The 27,757-nt window shown below is 51.2% G+C and overlaps 1 protein-coding gene across 1 annotated transcript; it reads right to left on the minus strand.

Moving 5' to 3' along the window:
* Window positions 1-1,643: 1,643 nt before the first annotated feature.
* Window positions 1,644-26,850, minus strand: GOLPH3L (golgi phosphoprotein 3 like). The gene is made up of 5 exons (XM_077841155.1): window positions 26,741-26,850; window positions 25,384-25,585; window positions 12,446-12,577; window positions 9,871-9,985; window positions 1,644-7,803 (listed from the first exon to the last, which is right to left on the minus strand). Exons 2-5 carry the CDS (start codon window positions 25,564-25,566, stop codon window positions 7,376-7,378), a joined length of 858 nt encoding a protein of 285 aa, XP_077697281.1. The 5' UTR covers window positions 25,567-25,585; window positions 26,741-26,850; the 3' UTR covers window positions 1,644-7,375.
* Window positions 26,851-27,757: the final 907 nt, after the last annotated feature.

Below are 27,757 nucleotides of genomic sequence, written 5' to 3' on the forward strand. Positions count from 1 at the left end.
GGAGCAGGTCCTCAAGGAACCAAGTCTGAAGCACTTACAGGAGAGGAAAGTGATCAGGAACAGTCAGCAAGGATTCACCAAGGGCAAGTCATGCCCGACTAATTTAATTGCCTTCTATGACAAGATAACGGGCTCTGTGGATGAGGGGAAAGCAGTGGACATGGACTTTAGCAAAGCTTTGGACACGGTCTCCCACAGTATTCTTGCCAGCAAGTTAAAGAAGTATGGGCTGGATGAATGGACTATAAGGTGGGTAGAAAGCTGGCTAGATTATGGGGCTCAACGGATAGTGATCAATGGCTCCATGTCTAGTTGGCAGCTGGTATCAAGTGGAGAGCCCCAGGGGTTGGTCCTCGGGCCGGTTTTGTTCAATATCTTCATAAATGATCTGGAGGATGGTGTGGATTGCACCCTCAGCAAGTTTGCAGATGACATTAAACTGGGAGGAGAGGTAGATATGCTGGAGGGTAGGGATAGGATACAGAGGGCCCTAGGCAAATTAGAGGACTAGGCCAAAAGAAATCTGATGAGGTTCAACAAGGACAAGTGCAGAGTCCTGCACTTAGGACGGAAGAATCCCATGCACCGCTACAGACTAGGGACCAAATGGCTCGGCAGCAGTTCTGCAGAAAAGGACCGAGGGGTTACAGTGGACGAGAAGCTGGATATGAGTCAACTGTGTGCCCTTGTTGCCAAGAAAGCCAATGGCATTTTGGGATGTATAAGTAGGGGCATTGCCAGCAGATCGAGGGACGTGATCGTTCCCCTCTATTCGACATTGGTGAGGCCTCATCTGGAGTACTGTGTACAGTTTTAGGCCCCTCACTACAAGAAGGATGTGGAAAAATTGGAAAACGTTCAGCAGAGGGCAACAAAAATGATTAGGGGACTGGAACACATGACTTATGAGGAGAGGCTGAGGGAACTGGGATGTTTAGTCTGTGGAAGAGAGAATGAGGGGGGATTTGATAGCTGCTTTCAACTACCTGAAAGGGGGTTCCAAAGATGGATCTAGGCTGTTCTCAGTGGTAGCAGATGACAGAATGAGGAGTAATGGTCTCAAGTTGCAGTGTGGAAGGTTTAGGTTGGATATTAGGAAAAACTTTTTCACTAGGAGGGTGGTGAAACACTGGAATACGTTACCTAAGGAGGTGGTGGAACCTCCTTCCTTAGAAGTTTTTAAGGTCAGGCTTGACAAGGCCCTGGCTGGGATGATTTAGTTGGGGATTGGTCCTGCTTTGAGCAGGGGGTTGGACTAGATGACCTCCTGAGGTCCCTTCCAACCCTGATATTCTATGCTTCTATGGTTCATTTCTGCTATTCCTCCTTCCGGTGACACGAAGGCCAGGTAGCTTTCCTGGCCTACATCCCAGCCTAGCAGCACCATCTTCTCCACCTTGCCTTTGTAGCAAGCTTAACCTGAAAAGGAGACCAGCTGTCTCCATGGCCCATCCTTGACTGCTCTGCTAAGACTAGTTTGAAACCTACCTGGGTGTACCAGCAGCAACAGGTCAGGAAACAGGCTGAGACCCAGAAAACTCATTGCACAACGTGCTACTAAACATCACCATTTCTTCATCACCAGAGCGAGTGCCTGCCTTGCTGCTGTGAAAAGTGTGGAGGCCAACAACCAGCCCGACACCAAAATTTAAATGTTTATTATTAAGAGCAGTTTAATCCACAGCAGCTAAACGCTACATCTGAATTACCCCACGAGTCCTTGGTGCTGCAAAGAAACTCATCCACAGTCACGCAATAAAAATGGAACAACAAAGAAGGGGTCAGGGAGAAGCATTAAATTTTGTTTTTTCCCATAGAATTTGAGTTACTATTACGCCTGCAGAGTGAATCTACTACATACGGAAGGATTGTGGCCGTTTAGGGATAGGAGTCACCCAGAATAGTCCCCAGCTGGGGGGGGGGGGGGGGGGGGGCAGAAGCACCCGAGAAAGCAAGAAGGTGTGGATGTAGATGTTAAACTGAAATCAAGTCTGCTTTACACTAGAGCAGAATCGGGAATCTACCGTTGCAATGAACCTACAATTACCATGTTTCGTAGATGAACACTCAGCCAAGAGGAAAAGTTATTTAGGTACAGTTGACTTTATAACACAAGCCAATCAGACCCCTTTGTGTCTAATCTATAGTCACAGTTTTAGGGGTTGGGATTTTTAAAGCACCCGTAGTTAGTGTAAGAGTTCGGTCACCCCTGAAAATTTCACCTTCAGGCCCAGAGCCTGCAATCGGCTCTTTGGGGCAGGGACCAACTCTTCATTCTAGCACCATGGGGTCCAGGTCCATGCCTACAGCCCCTACCTAGGCACGATCACAGTACAATTAACGATCCCCACCTCTTATCTAGCGCTTTTCACCCTCGATCTCACAGCACTTTACAGGTGGGGAAACTGAGGCATGGGGTGACATGACTCTCAAGGTCACCCAGCAGGCCAGTAACAGAGCCAGGAATAGAACCCTGGTTGCCCAACTCCCAATTTGGTGCTTCACCCACTAGGCCACAGACTTCAAGAGCCCCACAGCTCCATCCATATGGATCTGATTGCGAGTTGGGGGCCTTTGCAACTACACATTTTGATGAAGGCAGCCTGGACTCAACAGTCATTTCCCTGCATTTACCATCCCCTCACCAGCTGAAGAGACACCCCACAGCCTAAAACACTAAGTCGTTTCAGAGCTTTCTCCCTCCTGGAGCACTAGTGTAAACTGGGGATGTTTTACAATCCCTCTGCTATTCTGCAAAAGTTCTCTCTCTGCTGCGCAAGAGACCCACGTGAGGAAAACAACGGCCCCAATCCTGCCATTGGACCCATGGGGATGGATCCAAGTCCAGCCCCACGAGCTCCCTGGGTGGATCTCACTGCAGAATCTCAAGGCCAAATTGGGACAAAAAGTCAAAAAAGTGTTTGCAAACTCTGAAAAAACATTTTGGTTTAGGTCAAAGTGTTTCGTTTCCATCTTGACCAATTTTAACTTTTTTTCCCCAAAATTAGAATTTGCGTGTATTTCAAATTGGAAATCGAAAAAAAAAAAAAAAAAACAGAATTTTTTGTTTTAAAATGCCAAAACGTTTAGCAATTGCTGCTACGCCCCCACCAAATCTTTTCGAGGTGGCAAGGTTCCTGGGGAAAATTTTGGTTGACAAAATTGGCATTTTCCAACAAAAAAAAGCATTGTGGAAAAAGTTCCTGACCCAGCGGTAGCGCTCGCACCTTCACTGGAGAGTGTGCGTGTTGTGGCCCAGTTTTTGTTAGATTTTGATGTTAAACCGGTGTCAGCAAAAGCCAGACTGCTTGAAAGAGATGGCCTAAAATAAAATCCTTCTGCTTGCAGTTGCTCAGTCTCTTGCAATATCGTAATCAGTCATTCTCTCTCCGACCTTCATCACCAGAGCAAAAACTTGTAAAGTAAGAATCATTTTAATACAATGCATTCAGGCGTTCATCCATCACTAAGCAGCCCAAAAGGACACAAATCCCAACTTCTCCCCGACTTTGCAGATCACCTTTAACTGCAACGGCACATCCCCTTGCTGGTTTGCAGTTATCCTAAGGAATTACACCCGGATCCCCTGGGGTCGCTTAAAAACCCAAAGGAAGATGCTCAGGTTCTCAGATGTGTGGCTGCACTGGAGGTAAAATTCTAAGCAGAGTTCAGGAGGCTATTTCAGAGGAGAAACAAAAATATATACATGTGGATTATGCATGTGCTCTGCAGGTCTATGACCGAGTCCATGGGATGGGAGCACAGACCTGGATCTATCCTCTATAAAAAGTGAGCGGTGGTCAATCAGGGATATCATTAGCACCTTATTAGGACAACACCACACAGCCATTCTACAGAACCTTCCATCCAAGATAGCATGAGCCAAACCCACCCAGTGTAGTGTTCTCTCTCCCCCGTTAATGGTGGATGGGCCACATACACAGCTGACGAGCCTGCTACACCGCTGGCTAATAGGGCAGGGACTTCTAGCTCAGGCTAGGAGACGCCTGGTTTTAGACACAGAGGTTCCATTCCCGCTGCTGTCACTGCAGCCAGGGGTATGGTATTACAATAGCAAAGCGCCTCACAGCTCCCCGACAGGGTCGGTACAGTGAATATTATCATCCTTCTATTAGAGGGGAGCTTCACAGATTCTAAGGACACGAGGAACCACTGTGATCATCTAGTCTGACCTCCTGTACAACACAGGCCAGAGAACTGCCCCAAAGTCATTCCTAGAGCAGATCCCTTGGAAAAACATCCAACCGCGATTTTAAAAAAAAAATGGCCAGCGACGGAGAACCTGCCTTGACCCTCGGGAAATTGGTCTGATTGTTCATTCCTCCTGCCTCATTGCCAGTTGAAATTTGCGTGGCTTCAACTTCCAGCCATTGGATCGTGTTCGACCTCTCTCTGCTAGAGGGAAGAGCCCATTGTTCAATATTTGTTCCCCATGGAGATGCCGAGGGAGTGTAATCAAGTCACCCCTTACCCTCCTCTTTGCTAAGCTGACTAGACTGAGCTCTGGAGTCTGTCACGATGAGGCAGGTTTTCTAATCCTTTAATCATTCTTGTCGCTCTTCTCTGAACGCTTTCGAGTACATCCACTTCCTTCTTGAACCGTGCACATCACAACCAGAGTCCATACTCCAGTAGCTGTTGCACCAGTGCCAAATGCAGAAGTAAAATAACCTCCCCCCTCGCACTCAAGAAAACTGGGTCCATGGAGGTTACATAGCAACTTACCAAAATCGCAGCGACAGCGTTAGAACCTTAGCTTCTGAAATCCCCGGCCCGTTCTCTAATCTAACCACTAGACCACACTGCTAGCGTAACCCAAAATCGTGACCAGTGCCCTCCACTCCCCAGTCCACATATCCAAAGTTTCTACTGAACAGAAAGCTCAGGATACCTGATCCTGTCTGTGTTTTCCCCATTCCAACTTCACTCTAGTGAATTCGCCCTGCAGAATCTCCTTGGGGGATGGAACGCCGATAGCCCACCTCTTACGGAGAAATGCTCTTTCCCCTTCCGAGGCTGAAGTTCAAGTCATCACTTTGATGCAAACTTCATCCCCCAGTGGCTCTGCTCTCGGTTATGCCCGTGTAAATCCAAGGGGCCAGATTCTTAACCAATGTAGCTTTGCTGACGTCAGCGGAGTTAGGCTAGGCCGATTTGCCCCAGCTGAGAATCTGACCCACTGAGAGCAATGGAGACACTCCACATCTAACAGAGCAAACCATGTCCTGGAGTCTAATACAAGTCAGCTTCACACTGTGCCCCCACCAGGTATCCCCCCCAATGGACCACAGGTTCCAATTAGTGTTACGGTCATGCATGTAGGTCAGGTGCAGTTCTCCTTCCCCCTCCCCTACCCTCCACCCCCCATGCTGTTCACCTCAAAAGCCTGGCTTAGCTGGGGACATTCTGGCTTGGGGCAGCATGCCATGGGGCGGCTAGGACAGTGTCCCTCTATTAGCAGAGAAGAACCTGACTCTGTAAGCAAATATCTGCAGAGCTCACAGCAAACTGAGGACATGAATGAAAGACAACAGGTAGTAAATGCAAAATCTAGACTATCTTTGCTTTGATGATCTCTGCTTGCAAGGCGCTCTGAGTCCAGACCTGTTTATCACCCGTGCTCCTAATACCCGACTAAAGTCAATGAAGAGTCAGCCCAGAATCTTCCTTTCCATTCCCTGTTGCTAACGTGTCTGTTCCTCCTTTGCATTGAGCAGGGAGCACGTGCTGGGAAAGGGATTGATCATCAAAAGGCAGGAAAGAATTTTTCAGGATTAAAAAAAAAAAAAAAAAGAGACAGGGAGGGTCAGTTATAACCAAATTGAGTTGGCCGAATAGCATTCGCTCCCTTTCTCCTCTCAAGATGGAGATTGGTGGGCCTGATCCTGATCTCATTTACATTGGCTTTCCACAGCATAATTCCCTTCTCTCATATACACCCATGCGACTGCAAGCAGAATCAGGCCGGTTGCTTCTAGGCACGGTTGTCCAATTTGGGAAGTTCACGGCCTCGTGGATCTAAGCGCAAGAGCTGGGTTCCCCTCTCACCCCAGTGTAAATCCGGAGTTACTTGGAACTGGCGCAGGTGTAACCCAAATGGAGACCGGATCCTCAGCTGGTGCGAACAGTTGTAGATCCACTGAAGTTGATGGTGCTAGGCTGGCTTATCCCAGCCGAAGACCTGGCCTGTGGACTTAGGCGCTCATTCAGACATAACAGTCAAACTGGAGGTAGCTCAGATTACTCCTTACAGGTCTACGTTGTCACCGGGTAACGCCTCCTCAACCTTTTACTTGGACCCGTCAGCGTAAGAGGCGGATTCCTGCACAAGCGTCCTTTCAACACCCCAGTGGCATCTCACTCCGGACACCAACAAGCTCTGAAAACTCACAGACCTCACCTGGGCTGTGAATCGGGCCCTCCCTGTCCCAGCAGAAATTGAACGGGAAAGGTCATGAAGAAGTTAGCCATGCTGCGGAAAGGGGCAGCTACAGCCCCGTGGTTTCAGAGGCCGTGATACCGATCTCTGACTCCAGTGCGTGCTAGGAGCTGCACCCCTGCAGACTGCAGGATTACACCAGTGCGAGTGTCAGACCAGGTCAGACTCTGCCAGCCTGGTTCTTGGGGACACCTAGGCCCTTTCGCAGTGCTCTGCAGCACAGGTGGGCCCCAACAATGGGGAAACACCCCCCTCTTCCTTAGCTACAGTGGAGCTGGCGTCATGGCTCTTCAATGGCCTTGCCCCCGACCCTGGAGACCAGGAGCATGTCCAGAGTACCCTGCGTAATAGCTATTCCCTGCTTCCCAGGGCCCGCTGGTCGCCATGGGGAGCAGAGCATAATGTAGAGCAGCCTCCGGACTGCTCTAACTTACACCGTGGGGGGGGCCAGGCAAGCCTCAGAACACAGGGAGTGCAAAAGTGGCTTAAAGCCACCCCGTTCGTCAGTGCCTCAAGTGCAGGAATGGAGCAGGCCCCGTCAACTCAAGCTAACCCCTGCCCTCAAAAATCAATGGAGAGTAAAGAAGAGCAGAATCCATCCCAACAGCAATTCTACATCTCCATTCTCCAAAAGGTGATGTGAAACGAGAGAGCCGACTGAGCCGTGAGCCAACCCTCCCCACCCCGGAGACAAAGACCTTCATGTAGCCAAGTGTTTACGAGAAGAGGACATACAACATACAGTCGCTCGTTCTACCAGCACAACAATCCCCAGCCAAGAGAGGTAGGTTGGGGTGGGCACGGACATCAGTGAAACCCAGGTGCCATGTAGAACAGAGTTTGCGCTGGCCCGGCCCAGGGCAGCTCTCCGCCCAAAGGTCCCGCGCTACATCGAACAGGCAAGGCGGTCTGGATTTAGGCTTTGTTAAAGGCCGCCAGGACAGCCCAGATCATCTCCGTGGCACTGGCTTTGGTGGCCTCCACGTCGGGGTCCAAGTCCAAGAGGTCCTTCGACCTGTTCATGGCCGTGTCATACTTGTCGTCCGCCAGCGGGGTGAAAACATTCTCCAGTACGTCCGAGGAGTGGGCCAGCACCAGCAAAGCCAAGGTCCTCCTGTCCATGCGGTGCGGATCGTTCACCCACCGGTCCAGGACACTCTCCTGCAGCTTCTTGAGCAGGCGCTGCTTCTCGGTGGTGTTGGTGACTGGGTGGGTGGTCATGTCGAAGAGCAGGAAGTTCTGCTTCTCCGTGGTCAGGATCCCCTTCTCCACCAGGTTCTTGGCGATGCGCTCCCGCACATTGCGTAGCTGGTACTGCAGCTTGAAGGGGTTCCAGGTCTCGCCTGCGGGTCGGGGAGACGAGGTTTGCTTTTTAGTGGCAAAAATCAAGGCAATAGGTGGGCACCCCCCACGCCACGACATCCCAGGGAGAGCTCGGATACTGCACCTCAGCCACCCCTGCGATGCTGTTCCAGTACTTGGACCCTCCACACCGCTCTACCCAAGTACCGCAATCCTCTTCCTGTCTCGCGCCCCTGCCCAGTTCCCTCAGGACACCTTCAGTTTGATCCATAAGCCCAGACACAACACGTGCCTGCTGATGGGGGGTGGGGGGGGAAAGAGAACAGCAACCTGGAACAGCACCAGCCCTGCCCGCCCCCAGGCAACCTCCCCCATCCCGGAAATCAGCAGCCCCTCCCTGCAGCTCCTACCTGTTCCTCCTGCTGCCTCTCTCCCTGCCTGGCACAGCTCGCTGGCTCAGCTGCCCCACAGGAAGGGGAGGGCCTGGCTGCACCAGGTGACTGAGGAATCTTGCGGGGGGGATGGGGCGGGGGGTGACCTTGCACCCCCCGCCCACGCGTCGCCTCTGCCTAAGCCCCTGTGCTATTCCAGTACCAGGCTCCACACAGTTGAGCTGATGCTCCTCAATACCGACCCACAGCCCACGCACCCCGCTGCTCTTCCAGCCCTGGGCTCCCCACTCAGATCAGCCAATGCCCCTCGATCCTGACCCACAGCCCCACCCGCGACTCCACCCTTCAGAAGCTGCCCGTTTGCCCCAGGGAGAGAATCACGCATTGGAGTGGGAGGATTAAATTACACACTAGGACAAGAAGCAGCGTGTGAGTGTGTGTGTGTGTGGGGGGGACTCTCATGGAAGCCACAGAACTCCAAATTCCCACGGCTCCCTTACGCAGGGTGACTTAATTACGGTGCTCTGGGCGCAAAAGTTCCCACAGCCCTGAGCCACAGGACTAGATTGAGCTAATTTTTTACACGTGGACCAGGCCTAGGCGAGGCCGAGTATTTAGGAGGCAGATCCGCATGGAAGAAAGCACCAACGTTGTTTCGTCCAGGGCAGAACTGCCAGCAAGTAAGAGGAGCACAAACCCACCCATGCAACCTGCCTGGCTGGATTCCAGCCCAATCAGGGACGAGATCAGCCCCGGGCCAGATAAGTCTGAATGTGCCGCGAGGCACTGCCCCGTGAGAGGCGGAGCGCTTGGCCTCTCCAGCATGCTGCACCGCCCTGACTGGTTTAGTCCTTAGGCTGGAGAGGGCAAACTTTTTGGCCTGAGAGCCGCATCGGGGAATAGAAATTGTATGGCGGGCCATGAATGCTCACAAAATTGGGGTTGGTGTGCGGGAGGGGGTGAGGGCGCCAGTTGGGGATACGGGCGCTAGGGTGGGGCCAGAAATGAGGAGTTCAGGGTGCGGGAGAGGACTGTGGGCTGGGGTGGGGAGTGGGCTCTGGTTGGGGGTGCAGGCTCTGGGGATGAGGAGTTTGGGGTGCAGGAGGGTGCTCTAGGCTGGGATCGAGGGGTTGGGAGGGCAGGAGGGGGATCAGGGCTGGGGCAGGAGGTTGGGGTGCAGGGAGAGGCTCAGGAATGCAGGCTGCGGGCAGCGCTTACCTCAAGAGGCTCCCGGAAGCAGCGGCATGTCCCTTCTCCCACTCGGAAACGTGGCCAGGTGGCTCTGTGCGCTGCCCCGTCTGCAGGCACCGCCCCTGCAGCTCCCATTGGCTGCAGTTCCTGGTCAATGGGAGCTGCAGGGGCAGTGCTTGGGGCAGGGACAGTGTGCAAAGCAGAGCCCCCTGGCTGCCCCTATGCATAGGAGCTGAAGTGGGGGGACATGCCGCTGATTCTGGAAGCCATGAGGAGTGGCCCCCTGTCCCTGCTCCCCAGCTGGAGCACTGGAGCGGGGCAAGCCCCAGACCCCGTTCTCCAGCAGGAGCTTGAGGGCCGGATTAAAATGGCTGGTGGGCCGGATCCAACCTGCAGGCCGTAGTGTGCCCACCCCTGCCTTAGGCGATCAAGCAGGAACAAGCCAGGGGGACACAGAAAGTGGCTCATTGCAGAGCAGGCCACCAGGAAGCGGAGGAGGCTCCGTTCGAGACCAGGCCATTGTACCTGTGAGCAGCTCTATCCATGACTGGACTGTCTCTGCAGGCTCTGTGGCTTTGATGTGCTTGAGGGTCTCGTCAAGCAGGACGTCGCCGGTCGGGGTGTCTGACTTTAAGAGCACCTAGGAGGACAAAGAAAGACACACTGCTCGAGGCTGGATCCTGGACTGGTCGCCGTCCCTCTGTCCCAGGACGATCTGTAAGAGCTCGCCAGCCTGACATGGCCTGATCCTGATTTGGCTGGGAGCTTTGAAACTGGTTCTAACGGGAGAAGCCCATGAAGCATCTTTGACCAAGACCAAGGGAGACGCCAGGGCACGTGTAACCCACTGTGCTGTATGGGCTACGTGCCCCACGCTGGGCCCAATCCACAGAGGATAGGACACTGCTACAGACCATGTGACGTTACAAGGGACTCTTAGCCCCACTGAAGCAATGAGGGATTGTCTAGTGGATAGAGCACAGGGCGGGGCATCAGGACACCTAGGTTCTTTTCCCGGCTCTGGAATATCCTCATACAGATTCAGTTAAACCGCGTGCAACTCTGAACACAGGCACGGGGCTCAAAGCCAGCAGACATCAGAGTTACGCCAGACTAATGGAGTTACAACCGTGTGAGTGAAAGGAACATCAGGCCTATGCGCCAAGAGGAAGAATGGTCCAATGGTTAGAGAACCCGGCTCTCCAAAGCTAGAACAGTTCCCTGCTGTGACATTCTATACCTTGGGGGAGCACCCTGTAGCCCCCATATCCCTCAGTTATACGTAATTGTGATTGAGCATATAAATCAAGCTATGTAAGGTATCAGGGGAAAGGTAATGATCTGGTGAAAGTCACTGTTCTATGTCATTAGTGCATAGGAAGTTATGAGATTTTGTTGTATGGTTGTCAGTAAGACGTGGTGTAAGTTGGGGAATCAGCCTGATATTAGCTCCCTAGAGACAACAGCAAGGAAAGTAACCAGCCAAAGCGCCCGGGTGCGTGTCAAACAACTATCAATAGCCTTGTCCAGCAAGGGAGTTACAGTGCAATGACTCACCTGCATGAGGCCACACCATGGGAATTGTTCAACCTGGCCTGGGGACTCAGCAATGCCCACCAGACATGCCTGGACTTGTGTTCTCCAAGCATGTGGACTGAGGGTATAAAACAGAACACAGGGGCCCCGTGCTTGGCCTTTCTCCTTCCCCCACCTATGCTGCAAGCAACAAGGACACTCAGAAGACTCCAACAGAGGAGACTGGGCCAGATTTAAGGGACAAACTTGTATATTACGGACTACAATATCCAGTGGGGGGAGAAAACCTGCTTAATTTAGATTTTACCCAGTCTAATAGGGTTGAGAGTTTAGACTGCATGCTTATATATTTTATTTTAGTAACCATTCTGACTTTTTGCCTATAACTTATAATCACTTAAAAATCTATCCTTTGTAGTCAATAAATGTGTTTAACTGTTTATCTTTGCCAGTGTGTTTGCCTGAAGGGTTTGGTAAGGGTGTTTGCTCAGGTTTACAAAGGCTGGGGTATATCCACTTTCCACTGATGAAGTGGTGAACCATTTAATAAATTTGCACTGCTCATCTTGAGCAGTGCAAGACAGTAAATTCCTGAGGTGCTGGAAGCTGGGGGGATTTGGCTGGCGCCTTTCTCTGTGTGATTCATGAGTGGCTCTGGGAGCATTCATGCAATCTAGCTGGGTGTGGGGCTCCACATGCTGTTGTGCTGAGTGATCACAGCACCTGGAGGGTTTTGCTGCTTGTCACTAGCAAAGCATTGTGAGAGACAGCCCAGGCTGGAGAGTTCAGGGGGCACAGCGGTCTCTCAGTCCCAGGCTGCACCCCGGGGATCCCATCACGCCTGCTCTGCCACAGACTCCTTGGCCCAGTCACTTCACCGCTCTGTGCCTCAGTTTTCCCATCTCTGTACTGGGGATGACAGCCCTGCCCTGCCCCCCAGGGATGCATGAGGATAAATGCATGAATAACTGAGTGCTCAGGCGTTACGGAGACAGAGACCACAGGCGCACCTGAGACATCCATCTGGACGTAAGCTGCCATTCTCCGCGCAAACAGTCGTTATTCCGGAGGCATGGGAAGGAGAGAGATGCCTCCCCACGTCCCTCCAGACAACGACAGGCCTGGCTCATTCCCCACATCTGACCCAACTGCCTACCTCGCGGCCTCCCCGTCCCGGCCTCTCTGTTGCGTTCTTCCTCCACACCCACAGACCGGACGCGGGGCCCAATCCACACAGCGCCCCCGCCCCTACCCCGCTGTGAATCCAGAGTTACTCCGTCGCTTTCCACGGAGCAACTTCAGATTTACCCCTGCGGCGCTGATCAGAGCCAGCGTAAATGGGCTGGATTCTCCATTGCCCCGTGCCGTCGTTGACACGGGCGCAGAACACTCCCAAGGTGGGATGGCGGCGTTCTGTAGCCACGTCACGCTGGGCTGCAGGGCAGTGGGGAATCGGGCCCCATGGGTCTGAAAAGGTAGCAGGAGGGGATCTCCCCAAGGCTAAGGGCCATGTCCTCCTTGTTGGCCCGACAGGCAGAGACCAACCCCCCCCCGGGCAGGGTACCTTTCTGTCCAGCAGCCTCTTCTTCCTCATGGTGAGCGGCTCCAGCTGGATGCGTCCGCGCAGCGCTAACTCGATGAGAATGCCGCCACGCAGGCCCGAGGAGATGCAGTCGTTCCAGAAGGACGTATAGCCCTGAGGAGGGGAGGAACGCCACCAGCTTAGAGACAGAGGAACCCTCGTGGGACGGAGTCGTCAAGAGGTTGCTACAGCTTCTTTGTGTCCCACCCACCCCTCCGAGGAACTGAAGGCAGCTCAAGGCCCTTCGCTTCTACCAGCTAGTGATAATAGCACCACCGAGCCCTTTCCATCAGCAGATCTCGGAGCCCTGGGGGTGAGGATCAGCAGCCCCATTTTACGGAGGGGGGAAACTGAGGCACAGAGCCGGGAAACGACTTGCCCGCAGGTCACCCAGCAGGCCAGCGGCAGAGCCAGTCCAGCTCCAGCTACGGAGCGGCAAAGGCCTGCCCTTTGGAGCAGGAGGGTCCAAGTTCTAACCCCGCTGCCCCTACAGCATGGGAACCACTGCAGTGTTCGTTCCCCAGGGGGCCAGGTGGTGCAGCTGGGATGCTCTTTGCTTCGAGAGCCCTCAGGAGCGCGCGGAGTCAATAGGAAAGACAGAACAGCCAGCGGTTCTGAAACGCCAGGGCCCCTCTCCCAGCGAAAGCCCAGTCTGTCCAGCCTGCAATTGTCTGAAAGCAGCTTTTTTCGTATGATGGCACCAGAGCAATGCTAGGCACCCCCCCAAAATGGACAACGGGGCCTGATTTTCAGAGATGCCGAGCACCTGCAAATCCAGCTTATTCACACCCCTGAGCGATGTCACTTATACCGACGTAAGCTATAGCTTGTACATAGCCTAGCAAAGGCCAGATCTGCTCAGTTAACGAGACTTGGCCAGCACAGCGTTCAAGGGTTGGGCCAGCAATCTGTCGTTTGCCTCACAGAGCCGATCCTTCCAATATCAACCTTGAGCAGCACATCACATGCCCTTCGCCAGCTGGCTCGGGTTCCAGCAGCACCTACTTCCTGCTTCGCAGAGCAAATGACCGCTGTAATGCGGCTTTCTTCTAGCACGTCCAGGTGTTTGTTGTTTGCAGAGTGGACGGGAAGTTTGCGTCAGCCCCGGCCTCGGACACCTAGCCTAGGAGTTGAGTAAGAGTTTTGAAAACGAATCTGACTGCAGCCCACACTGGCCTGCCAAACCGGCTCAGAGCAGAGCCCTGCAGCAGTACTGGACTATGACTCAGGACTCCTGGGTTCTATTCCCACTCTGCTACTGAGCTGTCAGATGACCTTGGGCAAATCACTTTGCCTCTGTTCCCCTTCCCACCTAGTCGGTACATATCAAGGATGGTCTCATACTATGCGAACAGGGCCTTGATCTCAGGGGAGCTACTGTAACATAAATAAGTTTCATGCTTCTGCAATTCTGGGACTAGTCAACATTTGAGAGAGGGGTTTGTGAGCAAACACCCCACCGTGGAAAAGAGTTGAGAGACAGATGTTAAGGTTTCCGTCGCCTCTGGATGTGACCCTATAGAGAATTTTATTCGCCACAATAGGGAAAAAAAAAATATCAAATAAACCCACTACAGAGCACAAGTCTCAGTGCAGTTCTATAGGTTTGAAAGAGTTAGGACCGGTAGGAAATTCTACAGGACCTTTTTCCCATAAGGGACATTGCTTTCAGCATGGTGAGGGGAGGGGGGAGAAGACAACGAGAGAGAGACACAGAGTATCTAACTGTAATGGTGTCATTGCTTGGCCCCGTTTGCCTGCCCCCCGCCAATTCTTCCCCATCCGCATTAAACCCATGGGGAAACATGCCAGAAACACACCATCCACCCTTTTCATGATGAACTAGAACTGGGTCAGCGGCTGGCACGAGAACTAACCAAGGAGCAGTAACTGTTTTCCATCAAACTAGCTTTCCCAGAGCTTAACGAGATTTCTGAATAATGAGGCCGCTCAGGAAAACATTAAAGCCCTGACAACTTCAGACATGCATGCCGAACAATTAGCTGTAATCAGAAATTGCTTGTAAGCCCTGTCGTAAGAGCGCTCCTGGCTGTCTGCAGCTTTATCTTTAAGCCCAAGGTGTACATCTTTGAAGAGACTTCCAGGAAGGTTTAGATAACAGCACTCTCCCTAGTGTCCTGCCCGGATTGCACTCTGGTTAATTACATTCTGCCTGCTTAAATCCACCAAGTCCATTACTTGCTCGCTTGGGATGGGAACTTCTGAAATTGTTGGGCAGCGTGGCGGCATGCTGTTAAACAGCTGTCGCCTTCCACCCTAGAAGTGGCTGCATTTCGATCACGGGGCGGGGCGGGGGGAGCGCTCGAGGGGCCAGATCCTCTGCTCAAGTAAACTGACGCAGCTCTATTGAAATCAGTGTGGCTCCACTGATTTACACCAGCTGAGGATCTGGTTCTGTGTATCGGTTTATAGTCACTCTCTCAGTTCTCTAATGCACTCCATCACCAACCCTCCATACATTATAGCTATGAGACACAGTCATTCAGACTGTACAAAATTCACCCTTTTCAGCACCAAGTTCCATGCACCCGCCAGAGCCCTACTCGGAGTGGGTAAGTGATGCAAAGGCCTCTACACCAGGGCACATTTCAGCCTAGCTCAAGGGGTGTTGAATAATGTCCCGTCCTCCCCAATTTAATAGCAAAGGGCCCGATCCTGAGACGCATCAAACACCTGCCACTCATCCTGTCTTCAGCATCATAATTAGAGTAGGACCTAGAGTCACCAGCCAGATCCTGGCCCTTTTGCGGAAGGTGATGTACGGACACTTAGGGAGAGAGAATCCTTGCCTGGAACAGGTCAAAGGGGGCAGGAAGAGAAACAGAGGGACCTTGCCTCCCTGCTCCCAGTCCAGTGTTCTACCCACTAGATGATACCATTACACCAGATCGCTTCGGATCAGACCCAGCCTTAAAAGTTTAGTGTCAACTGAACAGAGGAGTATGGGAAATGCAATATACCATAGTCACACTATAACACAGACACAGGGAAAAGGCCCATGAACAAGACATCCTGAACTCTGAATCCTTAGTCGCCTGTCTTCCAAAAGCTAAGACACTGCTCACAGAAGTCACCAAGGGAGAAGTGTCAAAAAAATCAAGAGGAATTTTCTTTCACTACCTCTAGCTGAGGAGACAGATCAGCTGAGCACAATGAGGGAAATCAAATATTTTAAAACCAGCCAGGTCACTGTTTTCTGGGAGACCCATCCAAATCCCGCAAAGTGTCTTGGTTGCAGTCCCTGACCCACAAAGGCCCCAATCCTGCAGATAGATTCATAGGTTCAACAGCCAGAAGGCACCGTGGTGATCCCTAGTCTGAGCTCCTGCACGGCACAGGCCAGAGAACTGCCCCAAAATAATTCCTAGAGCAGAGCTTTTGGAAAAAACATCCAACAAAGATTTAAAAATGGGCAGATATTTGTGCGCGTGCTTCACCTGCGGCAATGAGCCTGATCCTAACCACAGATGTCAACAGGAGCTTTGCCATAGACTTCAACAGATATTGCACCAATCCCTAAAGCTGAACAAGCACATAAAAGTATTTGCAGAACCGGGGGCAGGAGGTGTAAGGCCTGAAACAGCATCTAACCAGCTTTCAGGCCTCTCAGCTCCAAATGGATCATTAGGGAAAGATGAATAAGCCCCACAGATGCCAAGTTTTGAGGATTAGAAATGGAATAATAATTTTTAAAAAGTATACAGATTTAAAAAAAAAAAAAAAAAAAAAGCACCGTTCTGCAGCCTACAAAGGGTTAATCCATAACTCCAAACATCTATTTATACAGCAAGCCTTGACACATGCACTGGGTGTGTTTGGCAGGGCAGAACAATCAAACAATAAAATAAAAAGTGAACCTTTATTTGCTTTCTTCATTTCCTTGTGGCAAGGGATCAAACAAAGCAGGAATCAAGAGTTCAGAGGATCTGCTGGGTGCTTTCTACAAAAGAAACTCTCCTTTTAACCACGCAAGTTTTTGCTCTCCAGAAAAGGGTTTCAAGTTCACCCTTTCTTTTTAAAGCAGGATATTTGCAACCTTTAGAATTCTGTCCAGATTTGGTTTCAGATTATAAATGCCAGACTGATTGCCTACCCCCAGATGGATTGGATCTGTGACAAAGAGATCTAGTGAAGCTGGAAGAAAACGAAATGGTGTCATGGGGCTTCCAGACAGAAAATGGGCAACATTTTATTTCTCCTACCACCAACCTCTCCCTCCTGGTTTTGGTCAAAACTTTCCCCTAAACTTTAGGCTGCATCTTTATCGTCCCTCAAGGACTCCATATGAAGCTGGAGCACTTTAAAGGCAAAGAGATGGTTGTTCTTCCTGCTGGCACATCAGATTCAACCAGGATCTGAAAGTCAAGCTGGGTTCTTTCAACTCTGGTCAAAGTGGACCCTCTATATTCTTAGCCTAGCATGAGACACACCCAAAATATGATTCAGAAGTATCCTGTGTGCTGAATACACTTCAAAACAAGGGCTGGCCAGAAAACAAGAATTCTATTTCAGGAAATATTGAGGTTTTGACATTTGTTTCCATTCCGATGAGGAATAAAACCAAGATCTTGCAAATTTGATTTTTGGGGCGGGGGGGGGGGGGGGAAAGAAGAGAGAAATGACAGCAGAATAGCCAACTGCCTAGTGATTACGGCACTCACTTAGGATATGAGAGACCCAGGTTCAAGTCCCTGGTCCAAATCAAGCAGAGCAGGAATTTAAACCTGGGTCTTCCACATCTGCAGTGCATCCCCCAATCTCCAGATTACTGGCCATTCTAGAATCTCTCTACTTCACTCTCTCTCACGCGCATACACACACAAACGTTGACCAGAAATTCCATCGTGGATCCCAGAAACGTTCCTGACAAACGTTTCATCCAAACCAATACGTTTCCTCAAAAAGTTTTGGTTTTCACAAATGGGCATTTTGTGACGAAAACCATTTTGCTGAAAAGTTCCCGACGGGCTCAACTCAGAGCATTTTAACCAAAAGTGGGTAACTTTTAGTCTCCATTTTGTACAAATAGGGAAACCGAGGTGCACAGTGGGGAAGTGACTTGCTCAATGCCACGCAATGAGTTAGTCGCAGAGCAGGGCATAGAAAACAGGTGTCAGAGAATCACAGAACTGGAAGGGACCTAGAGAGGTCATCTAGTCCAGTCCCCTGCACTCAAGGCAGGACTAAGTATTATCTAGACCAGGGGTGGGCAAACTTTTTGGCCTGAGGGCCACATCGGCGTTGCGAAACTGTACAGAGGGCCGGGTAGGGAAGGCTGTGCCTCCCCAAACAGCCTGGCCCTGCCTCCTATCCGCCCCCTCCCACTTCCCGCCCCCCTCAGAACCTCCGACCTATCCAACCCCCCCTGCTCCTTGTCCCCTGACCGCCCCCTCCTGGGACCCCACTCCCTAGGACCCCACCCCCTATCCAAACCCCCGGCTCCCTGTCTCCTGACTGCCCCGACCCTTATCCACACTCCTGCCCCCTGACAGCCCCCCCGGGACTCCACTCCCTATCCAACTGCTCCCTGTCCCCAGACTGCGTCCCGGGACTCCCTGCCCCATATCCAACCCCCGCCCCCGGTCCCCAACCTCCTTACGATGCTGCTCAAAGCAGCAGGAGCTCACAGCCCCACCGCCCGCGCTGCCGAGAGGAGCAGCGGGCCAGAGCGCTGGCTGCGCGGCATGCTGGGGCTGCGGGGGAGGGGCGACAGTGGGGGAGGGACCGGGGGTAGTCTCCCCAGCCGGGAGCTCAGGGGCCGGGCAGGACGGTCCCGCGGCTGGATGTGGCCCCCGGGCCGTAGTTTGCCCACTTCTGATCTAGACCATCCCTGACAGGCGTTTGTCCAACCTGCTCTTAAAATCCTCCCTGGGCAATTTATTCCAGTCAGTGGCGTAGCTGGGGTGGGGGTGGGGGAGCGGCCGCTCCCCCACTGAGCACAAGTGGCGCCTTGTCAAGGCGTTGGCGCCTTTTAAATGTTCCCCTGCTGCGGCGCTTTTACTCAGCTGGCAGCGCTCCGGGTCTTCGGCGGCGGGACCTTCACTCGCTCCGGGTCTTTGGCGGCACCTCGGCGGCGGGACCTTCAGTGCCGAAGACACCCGGAGCGAGTGAGGGCCTGCCACCGGCGCGCTGCTGGGTCCAACCTAAACTCAGGACTCTTAGGCGGGTGCCAGGGCTGCTGGAGCACACGGTTTCTGCCTTTTCTTTGAGAATGAGGAGAAGACTATCGAGGCGCAACATACAAAACACAGAACGGTCTGATCCATCGCCAGGGGGTCCCCTTTTCATCACATTGTAGAAAGCTGCTTGCAAGAGCTTATCAGCGTCAGAGCTACAGTCTAGCCCACCCCACTGGCACTTGGGTTCCGGGAATATTTATAGGGTGGGGTGGGTGAGAACCACCTGCACCAGCCAATTTAAAAACAGGAAGGAGGAAGAATTTCACAGCAAGAAGTCCCCCCCACCCAGCCCAATGGCATTGTTAGCTGCCTAGGACTTGGCCCCTTTCTGATTCATCTTCCAGCCATTCTATAAAACATTAACTCAAGAGACAATGCCACATCCCTACAGAACAGTAGTGTTGCAAGAACCAGTTTGAATGAGCCATTAATTAGGAAAGACCAGCTCCGGTTTTCATCCCTGACATCAGAGGAGAGGATAACAGAGTTTCTTAAGACTGGTCTACACTAGAAAATTAGCTCAACCCAGCAACTGGGCTCGGGGCTGTGAAAAACCCACACCTTTGAGCAATGGGGTGAAGACAGCTAAAGGGCTTGGTACACTTGCGAGTTAGAGCGCATTAAAGCAGCCCCGGGCACCCTAGCTTGCTACCCGTCCACACTGGCAAGGCACGTAGGGCTACAGCGCTGCTGGTACTCCACCTCGGCGAGAAGATTAACACTTGCTGCGCCTTGGCTGAAACACCCGGGGGTCAGCCTGGATGAGGTGTTGCATTACTGTGCTTTGATCAGCCTCCAGAAATGTCCCATAATCCACTTAAGTCAAGTGGCCACTCTTCTCACTGTTTTGGAATCGCTGCAGGAATGCGCATATGCCCTTTGAAAGCTCTGTTTCTGACAGCCAGTTGCTTATCTGCTCCGAGACAAAGCAACCATTAGTGTGGAATGCTGCGTGTGAGAGAGCGAGGGGGGTCTGCTGCTGTCTGAACTTACAAGACAGCATGCTGACATGCTCTCAGCCCCCCCAAAAACCCACTTTCTCTCCCCCTACATACACATAACACACTCCCTGTCACACTCCACCCCCCCTCCCCTGCATTTGAAAAGCATGTTGCAGCCACTTGCATGCTGGGATAGCTACCACAATACACTGCTCTCTATGGCTGTTGCAAGAGCTCCTAATGTGACCTGGTGCCCAGGATCACAATGCCCAGGAACACTCATCAACGCTGAAAGAGATCCTGTCCTGCAAATGTTGTGGATATTAAGGTATGTGCTTCGACAATATTTCCCAGCCTAGGCACAGTTGGACAGCAGGGTCAAAAGACTGATTTATTTAACGCAGAATCCCCTTTATGTATTAAGGACCCCAGGTCCATCTAGATTACACTAGACAGTCCCATTTTGTAAGGGGGCGAGGGGAAAGAGCAATCCAAGTTAAAAAAAGGGGGGGGGGGGAGGATTATGGGTTCATGATTCAAAAACGGTTCAGAACCTGGTTTAAAGATACCTACATCAAGCTGAAGCTAAAGGATTTGGTACCAAAAGAGTTAAAAAGAATGAAAGGTCACTGCACTGCTCAAATTACATTTGTACCTGAGTGGCTCTCAAATATTTACGAGGTTATCCCCAACATCCGGCTTATCACCCTGCTTGCCTACAACGTCCTCCCTGCTTGCTTACAACTTGCCTACAACATCCTACTCAGATTAGCAACCCCGAGATTTTATTGGTGCTATTGAACCAGAGGCAGTGTCACCGTTTGATCAGGTAGCGCCTCATATCAGCACCGCCTGCTCACGTATACAGCACTGGCAGCAGGCCCATGTCCGCGAGCCACGTGTAACTGAGATATTGCAAAACCAGGATATCCCCGCAGCTTGATTTCCAGAAGCTGACTGCTGCTGAAGTTACCGGGAACAGCGGGTGCTCAGCACCTCTGAAAATTAGCCCCCTTGTTTTACAGGGGCTCAGTTTGGAGGACCCAGGAGGCAGTATGACCTAGTGGATAGGGCACCGGAGTAGGACTCAGGAGACCTGGGTTTTGTTGCTGGCTCTGCCACTGGCCTGACCCTGGCAAGTCACCTCCCCCGCTCTGTGCCTCAGTTTCCCCATCCATAAAATGGGGAGAATGATCCTGACCTCCTTTAATACCTAGGGTTGAGAAGCATTATGGAAGAGCTAGGGGTTATTATTTCAGTGCTGAGAGCAATGCATTACACCCAACAAACTCTGAAAATATACTCTCTTCAGGCTAGGAGGAAGGATGGCCTAATGGTGAGTGTGCTAGCCTGGAATTCAGGAGACCTGGTTTCAATTTCCTGCTCTGCCACACACTCCCTGTGTGACTCTGGTCGAGTCCCTTAGCCACTCTGTGCTTCAGTTTTCCCAGCTGTACAATGGGAATAACAGCGCTGCCCTGCCTCGTGGTGGGTGCATGATGAGGGGATCAGATATTACGGTGATGGGGCCAGATAAGTACCTGAGACATCAAGAAGAATCGATCCAAGGGAGCAGACAACTCAGTAACAGGGTTTGCAACTGTTCACTTCTAGGTCAGCAGCTTACTCTGGGGAGCGTCAAATGGCAAACCTAGTTCCCAGATGTTAAGCCGGAACGGAGCTTGGCTGTGTCTCAGTCCAGTCCCTGGTAGCCCAGTTGTCCACGTCACAGAAAGCCATCCCCACAACTGGCCATCTCCGTAGAGGGGCCAAGAACCGACTCCCCTCCAGATCAGGGTCAAGACACGCGGGCAGGGAAGCTGGTTGTCCATGTTGCATTTGCCCTTCTAACCGAAGGGCTGTTAAATCAGCACCTTTCACCTCTTGGGAACCAATAAAACAGTAGCCGAAAGGCCGCAGCAATGACAGCCTGAAGACGGACGTATCAGTCCGGCAGAACAACCCACCTGAAATGCAGCCACAAAGAGCCACCCCTCGAGACTTGTGAGCAGAGAGACATGTGTCCAGCAGAGGAATCCATGGCTGTTTTACTCAGGGAATGAGAAGAGCTATGGAAGGACACTGCCGGCACAAGGACAAATGGGAATCAAATGGGCAAGAGTAAATGTAAAAGGTTTGTAACCATGAGAAGAAGGAGGTGCTGGAACAGCTTCCCAGGAGGACCGGAGAGGGCAGAGGGAAGACACAAACAACCTAGCTAGTAAAAAGAAAAGGAGTACTTGTGGCACCTTAGAGACTAACAAATTTATTTGAGCATAAGCTTTCATGAGCTACAGCTCACTTCATTGGATGCATGCAGTGGAAAGTGAGCTGTCGCTCACGAAAGCTTATGCTCAAATAAATTTGTTAGTCTCTAAGGTGCCACAAGTCCTCCTTTTCTTTTTGCGGATACAGACTAACACGGCTGCTACTCTGAAACCTAGCTAGTGTGAAGACGGAGCCTGATAGGTTTATAAGTGGGAACACACGATGTGGTTGCCTGTGATAGAAGGGATGACAATAGCTAGGAGACCCCTTCCAGTCCCGTGCCCCAGGTGAATACCCAAATTCAACAAAGATGTATGCATCTCACTCAGCGGTGATTTTCGAGTCTCATGTAACTGGTACTTTTTAAAAATAAATATATAAAATAAAAAAGCAGCTTCCTTTCAAGTAATAGAGGGGAAAAAAAATATTTCCAGCCCTCGGGGCTGCAGAGAGATGCCTGAAAAAGTCAGAAGATTTTTAAGACAATCTTGATTTCAGGTGGGCCTGACTCATGATTTTTGCACACTTAGGGCTGGCAACATGGTACATACTCAACCTTACCCACACGAGTAACCCCACGGATTTCAAATGCAAATTTAGGCACAAGGACAGGATCTTGGCCTCAGAGTCTAAGCCCCACAGGGCGGGGAACTGTATTTAACTAGGTGCCTGTACAGCACCAAAACACAACGGGGACCCGATTTTGTTTGACAGAGCTGGAAACGGAACCCAGGAGTCCCGATCCCCAGTCTCTTGCCCGACCCCCTGTGCAAACCGAAAGTCAACCCGCGCCACTGGTTGGAACAGTCTCAGACATCTGGTTACCACGTTAGCAGCCACAAACACAGACAGCCCTTCTCAGGAGCATTGCAGCCAGAAGTTCCAAAGCGTTCCTTTCAAAGACACTGCACCGCCCCATTCCATAGCAAGAAGCCGCTCCCAGCGGCGCTGAACACAAAGGGTACAGCCTAATGATTTTAAATGGCACCTGACTGCAGGCAGGCAGAAGAGATCTGTTGCTTCAGTGAGATGAACTACTAAAGTACTGAATACCTTGTGCTAGAATCGCTACAGATCCAGGTGAAGGGGTGCACGAGGGTCACCCTGACCAGTAGATCTCACAGCAGAGGGGAAGCTGTCTAGCAGCTGGCTTTCGTCATCATGATTTAGTTATATTTAAGGCCCTACTTGAATCGTGGGATGATTATCAAATAATTGTTGCTGAGTCGCCGACAAGACATGGAAAAAAAAAAAAATCAGGGAAAAATAATAATGGAACGTTATTAATTGAGGACATTTGGATAAGCCAGAGAAGCCCTATTTGTTTAAGAAGTATTGCTGGAACAATATAAACCCTCAAGTATTATGTTATGCCTGCTAATTTTTTTTTGGATAACCAGACATTTTGCTGCAGCTATATTACAGTCATTAATGCACAGGGCTGACAGCCCGAGCCCCGGCCACTATCAGCTCAGACACATGGAGTGGTACTGTACTAATGGGGGAAAAACGTGTGTGTTGCAAACCTCAGAATGTGTGCAAAAACCGTGGGACTGTGCAAAGTAAGCTAATTAAAATCAAACCTGCTGTGGAAGTCTAATATTGCGGGATCCGCAATATCACAAATTAAGTAGGGCCTTGGTTATATTACAATAGCATCTAGAGGCCTCACTGTGTGGGCTCTGTACAGCCACACAGTGAGAGACAGTCCCTGCCCCAGAAAAGCTTATCATCAAACAATATTTAATTATTTGTATTGTGATAGCACTTAGAGGCCAGATCCCCAGTGTATAAGACAGGTAAAGGGTGGGAGAAAATGCCATTATCCCTGTTTTACAGATGGGAAACTGCAGCACAGAGAGATTAAGTGATTTGCCCAAAGGTCACACAGGGAATCTGTGGCAGAGCCAGAGCTCGAGGCACTTCCGAGTCCCAGCCCAGTGGCTTAACCCCAAGACCAAATTTCCTTTCTGACATTGCTCTGGTATCGCAAAGATTACAGACAAAATGATGGAAGGAAACTTTCAGGAAGACAGAGCTACCCATTTGCACACAAACAAACCTCCCACCTGTAGTTTCAAAGTTGTTGGATTCTTTTCTTCACTTATGTGCTAAAAATACACCACCACCACCAACCTCTGACCACTGTTTCTGTGTGCTGCTAAACAGCTGCTGAGTTACATCCCAGAGGGGTTTTTCGATAATGGAAACATTTTTTTCCTGCAGTTATATGGACATTTTAATCCTGCTTTAGGGCCAGAACTTGCAACCTTTTCCTCCCATCAGGGTCAGGCTTTGTTAGTGTCATATATTTAAGGGGCCTTGCTTGTCAAATGAAAATAACTCCCCCCAGCCCAAGAAAATCCTGTACCGTGCAGGTTTGCACATTTCCACCTGCAATATAGATTCGATTTTGCTTCGGTCGCGACGGAGACGCGTGTCTGTTCTTTGTAAGTACTACGGAGTGTTCAACAGCTGTTGGGATCCTGCTTGGCATAGATATGAGGCGTTATAATGCAGGAGGAAAGAAGAACGCCTGTGCACTGGGGCAAGGAATTCACTTTTCAGAGACCATTAGGAGAAAGCCAAGAATTAATGGGTCCAATTTCCTGTTGCCCAAGGGCCCCTTTGTGCAAATGAGGTTGGCACAGAGGGTCTGCAAAGCCGGTATTAACAAACAACCCTGGTGCAGGTAGCCGCTGAACCTGGCATAGAGCCAGATGTGCCTCTGAAGCAGCCCAGTGTACAAGGTGGGTTGTTCTGCTGAAGAGTGTGGGCGAACCAGAGACAGGAGGGGGCCTGACTAGGGTGGACGGGTAGGTTGGCAAATCTATGTGCCATTTAGGGCAGCCCTAGCCTTTGCTGAGGCTGCACTGGCCCCTTAATAGGTGTAAATTGCCTCTCACCTGTTCATGCGCAGGGATGAATCCGCCCACTGTATTGGGAGCATAATCCAGCCCCACTCTCTCCAAAAGGCTCACAGCTTTCTTGCCTATGGACCCTGCCACAAGTGCCTTGTGCAAAAACAGCTGAGAGGCATTTTGCTTCTTTATGCCAGGCCACCTTTACTTCCTAAACAAAGCACCGATACAATGAGCAGGCCCAAAAGGGTCAGGCAGGAAGCAGGCAAAGAACCAATCACGATGCCAAAATGCCACAAGACCCTCCCACTGCCAGGCAGTAGAGCTGCAGCAGATCTGCCCCGTGGAAGATCATCTAGCCAGCCTCTGGGGCCCAAGAGAAAGAGCTGGGGATCCACCAGCCTCGTCATCATATCCCCGGCACAGCCGTGCCTTGTTTTGGCACTGGGCTTGATGCCACTCAGAGGGTGCTTATGCACCCCTTTGCTCAGAGGAACTGCACTGGTTCTGCTTCAAAAGGGCCTCTGGATCCACAAAGGGGGCAGGTATCGCCCCCTTCAGCACTTTCCCACAAGCAAAGCCAGGAGCAGTTGCTTCCATCCATGGCACTGCCCATGTAACTACAACGCTGGCAGCCAGAGACCCGTTACCTCCTTATCCTTCAGTCCCAGGAGCAGCACCTCCTCCATGAGGGTTAGGCGGATATCTTTGGAGTCACCAGACTCCTCCTCATCCAGGTGTCTGTCTTTTGAGTCGTCATCCTCGCCCTCCAGCCTCTTGTCGGCGTTCTTGCCCACGTCAGCACGCCGCCCTCTGTGAATGAGCGTCGTCATCCTTTCCCACAACTAGGAGCTAGCAAGGGTAACGAAAGGAAGTGTTAATGGGTGCACAGGTTCCAGAAAGGATGGCTTAAAGGCACTAAATTACACGGAACCAAAGGCTAGAATCCCAGCCAGGACAGCCCTGCCCCTTTACAAGGGGAATATTCTTAGTCCAACACTGCTGAGCAGCATTTACAACGCAGGAGTGGCTGCATTGCACTGGTGCTGTGTGTTTAAAAGGCCAGATTATGCGGGAACAAAATCTCCGAGCAGGCAACAGAACATTTGGCAAGCAGACAAGGTCTGTCCCACCTAGAATGGGAAGAGGCTAGGGGTCGCCTTTCTACATCCACTGATGGCCTGGTATCTGCACAGACCTTGGACCCATCTGGAGACTTAGGTCTTCACATAGATTTTCATCCTTCCTAGTCTCATGGAGCCAGGCTGTTGTGGCTTGGCTGCTTATGGCTTTCGCTGGAGTCCCCCACCTCTCTTGGGAAGGGATAAATGTAATCAGTAATCCCTGCAGGAGAGGGGGAAATGGGGGTACACCAGAGGGGCTTCCTACCTTGGCCTAATCCTGCCAGTACCCCAAACCCCCAGCTCACACCTCTACAGTTTCTAGGGCCAGAAGGGAACGCGCTCACCCTCTCCCCTGCCCACCTCCATTTCACATATAAGGGGCTTTTGCTTTCCACAGCTGAGGGGACCCCATGGCCCAGTTTCTTAGGCGAGTTAGGGTAGGAAGGTTTCAGAGTAGCAGCCATGTTAGCCTGTATCTGCAAAAATGAACAGGAGTACTTGTGGCACCTTAGAGACTATTTGTTAGTCTCTAAGGTGCCACAAGTACTCCTGTTCTTTTTAGGGTAGGAAGGAGCTATAGAAAATGAACTGGGTTCAGGCACTGAACTTAAAGAGGTAAAGAAGGAGATGTTCCCAGCAGCCCCTTTCCATGCTGGGGGTGGGGGCGGTGTCCTAGGGAAGAGACACAGTCACCCGCCGCACGCTCACACACACACTTCCCACTACCTCTGCCAGGAAAACTTAAATTCCAGCAGGGGAAAAAATAATTTAAGAAGGGAAAAATCCTCCCCATGAAATTTACAAATTAAAGGAGACCACTGTGAAATTTACAAGTGAAATTCCCAAGTATTTAACCCTCGTTGGTGATTTTCCCCAGTCTTACCTGTGACTCTAATCTCCTCTTCTGGGAGGCCTCGTCCACTCCCCCCTTCCCCTCTGCTTTGCCTGGTATTAAACTTCTGAGCCCAGAGAAAATAGAAACTTTACTTCCTGGTTGAGCTGGAGCAGGGGGGAGGAAACACATCAGCTTCCCAACCCTGGGTAACCTATCCTGGTGTTTGTTAATACCCAATCAGAGGCTGTTCCTCCAATAGGGATTGCAGAGGGGTGGGTCCCTGCTGGTACAGACAAACTTGTAGGCTGGGACTGCTTTCTTTCTTTTTCTTTGTTGACAGCTGAGGACACCAATAAGACGATGTGGGGGGGAGGGGGGGAAATGGTGGTAGCTTGTTCAGCCCCCCCAACGCCACCGACCAATGGCAGATGCAGAAATCACCCCCCTGAAGACTGGAGTCATAGAGGTGTATTGTTGTGAAGCCTGGTAGGATTGTGTTGTCTTGTGTGTGCAGCACGTGTGCTGGGTTACCTTGCATTGTGTGTGGTGAAGTGGTGCAGTATTGCCTCGTATTCTGCACTGACAGGTTTCAGAGGAGCAGCCGTGAGAGTCTGTGTCCGCAAAAAGAACAGGAGGACTTGTGGCACCTTAGAGACTCACCAATTTATTTGAGCATGAGCTTTCGTGAGCTACATCCGATGCATCCGATGAAGGGAGCTGTAGTGCACGAAAGCTTATGCTCAAATAAATTGGTGAGTCTCTAAGGTGCCACAAGTCCTCCTGTTCTTTTTTGTATTCTGTGCTGTGCAACAGAAGAATATTGCATGGTATCTGACGTGGAGCGGCTTTGCCTGGTATTGTACCATATGTTGTTCGGCCATGCATCCGATGAAGTGAGCTGTAGCTCACGAAAGCTCATGCTCAAATAAATTGGTTAGTCTCTAAGGTGCCACAAGTCCTCCTTTTCTTCAAGGTGCAGGTTGTGCAGCACCGAATTGTTATCACATAGTTTCCCCAGCCCTGCAGTGTAGCATTGTGCTGGACAATACAGATAACAGCCAGGCA

The sequence above is a fragment of the Eretmochelys imbricata genome, chromosome 24, assembly GCF_965152235.1.
Source record: "Eretmochelys imbricata isolate rEreImb1 chromosome 24, rEreImb1.hap1, whole genome shotgun sequence".
Taxonomy (NCBI): Eukaryota; Metazoa; Chordata; order Testudines; family Cheloniidae; genus Eretmochelys; species Eretmochelys imbricata.

Coding starts and splice junctions, on each gene's coding strand:
- GOLPH3L (XM_077841155.1), bottom strand. CDS start 25,566: ATGACGACGCTCATTCACAGAGGGCGGCGTGCTGACGTGGGCAAGAAC. Junction 12,578..25,383: donor TGGGACTGAAGGATAAGGAG/GTAACGGGTCTC, acceptor TCCCCTCCTCAG/GGCTATACGTCCTTCTGGAA. Junction 9,986..12,445: donor AGAGGCTGCTGGACAGAAAG/GTACCCTGCCCG, acceptor TTGTCCTCCTAG/GTGCTCTTAAAGTCAGACAC.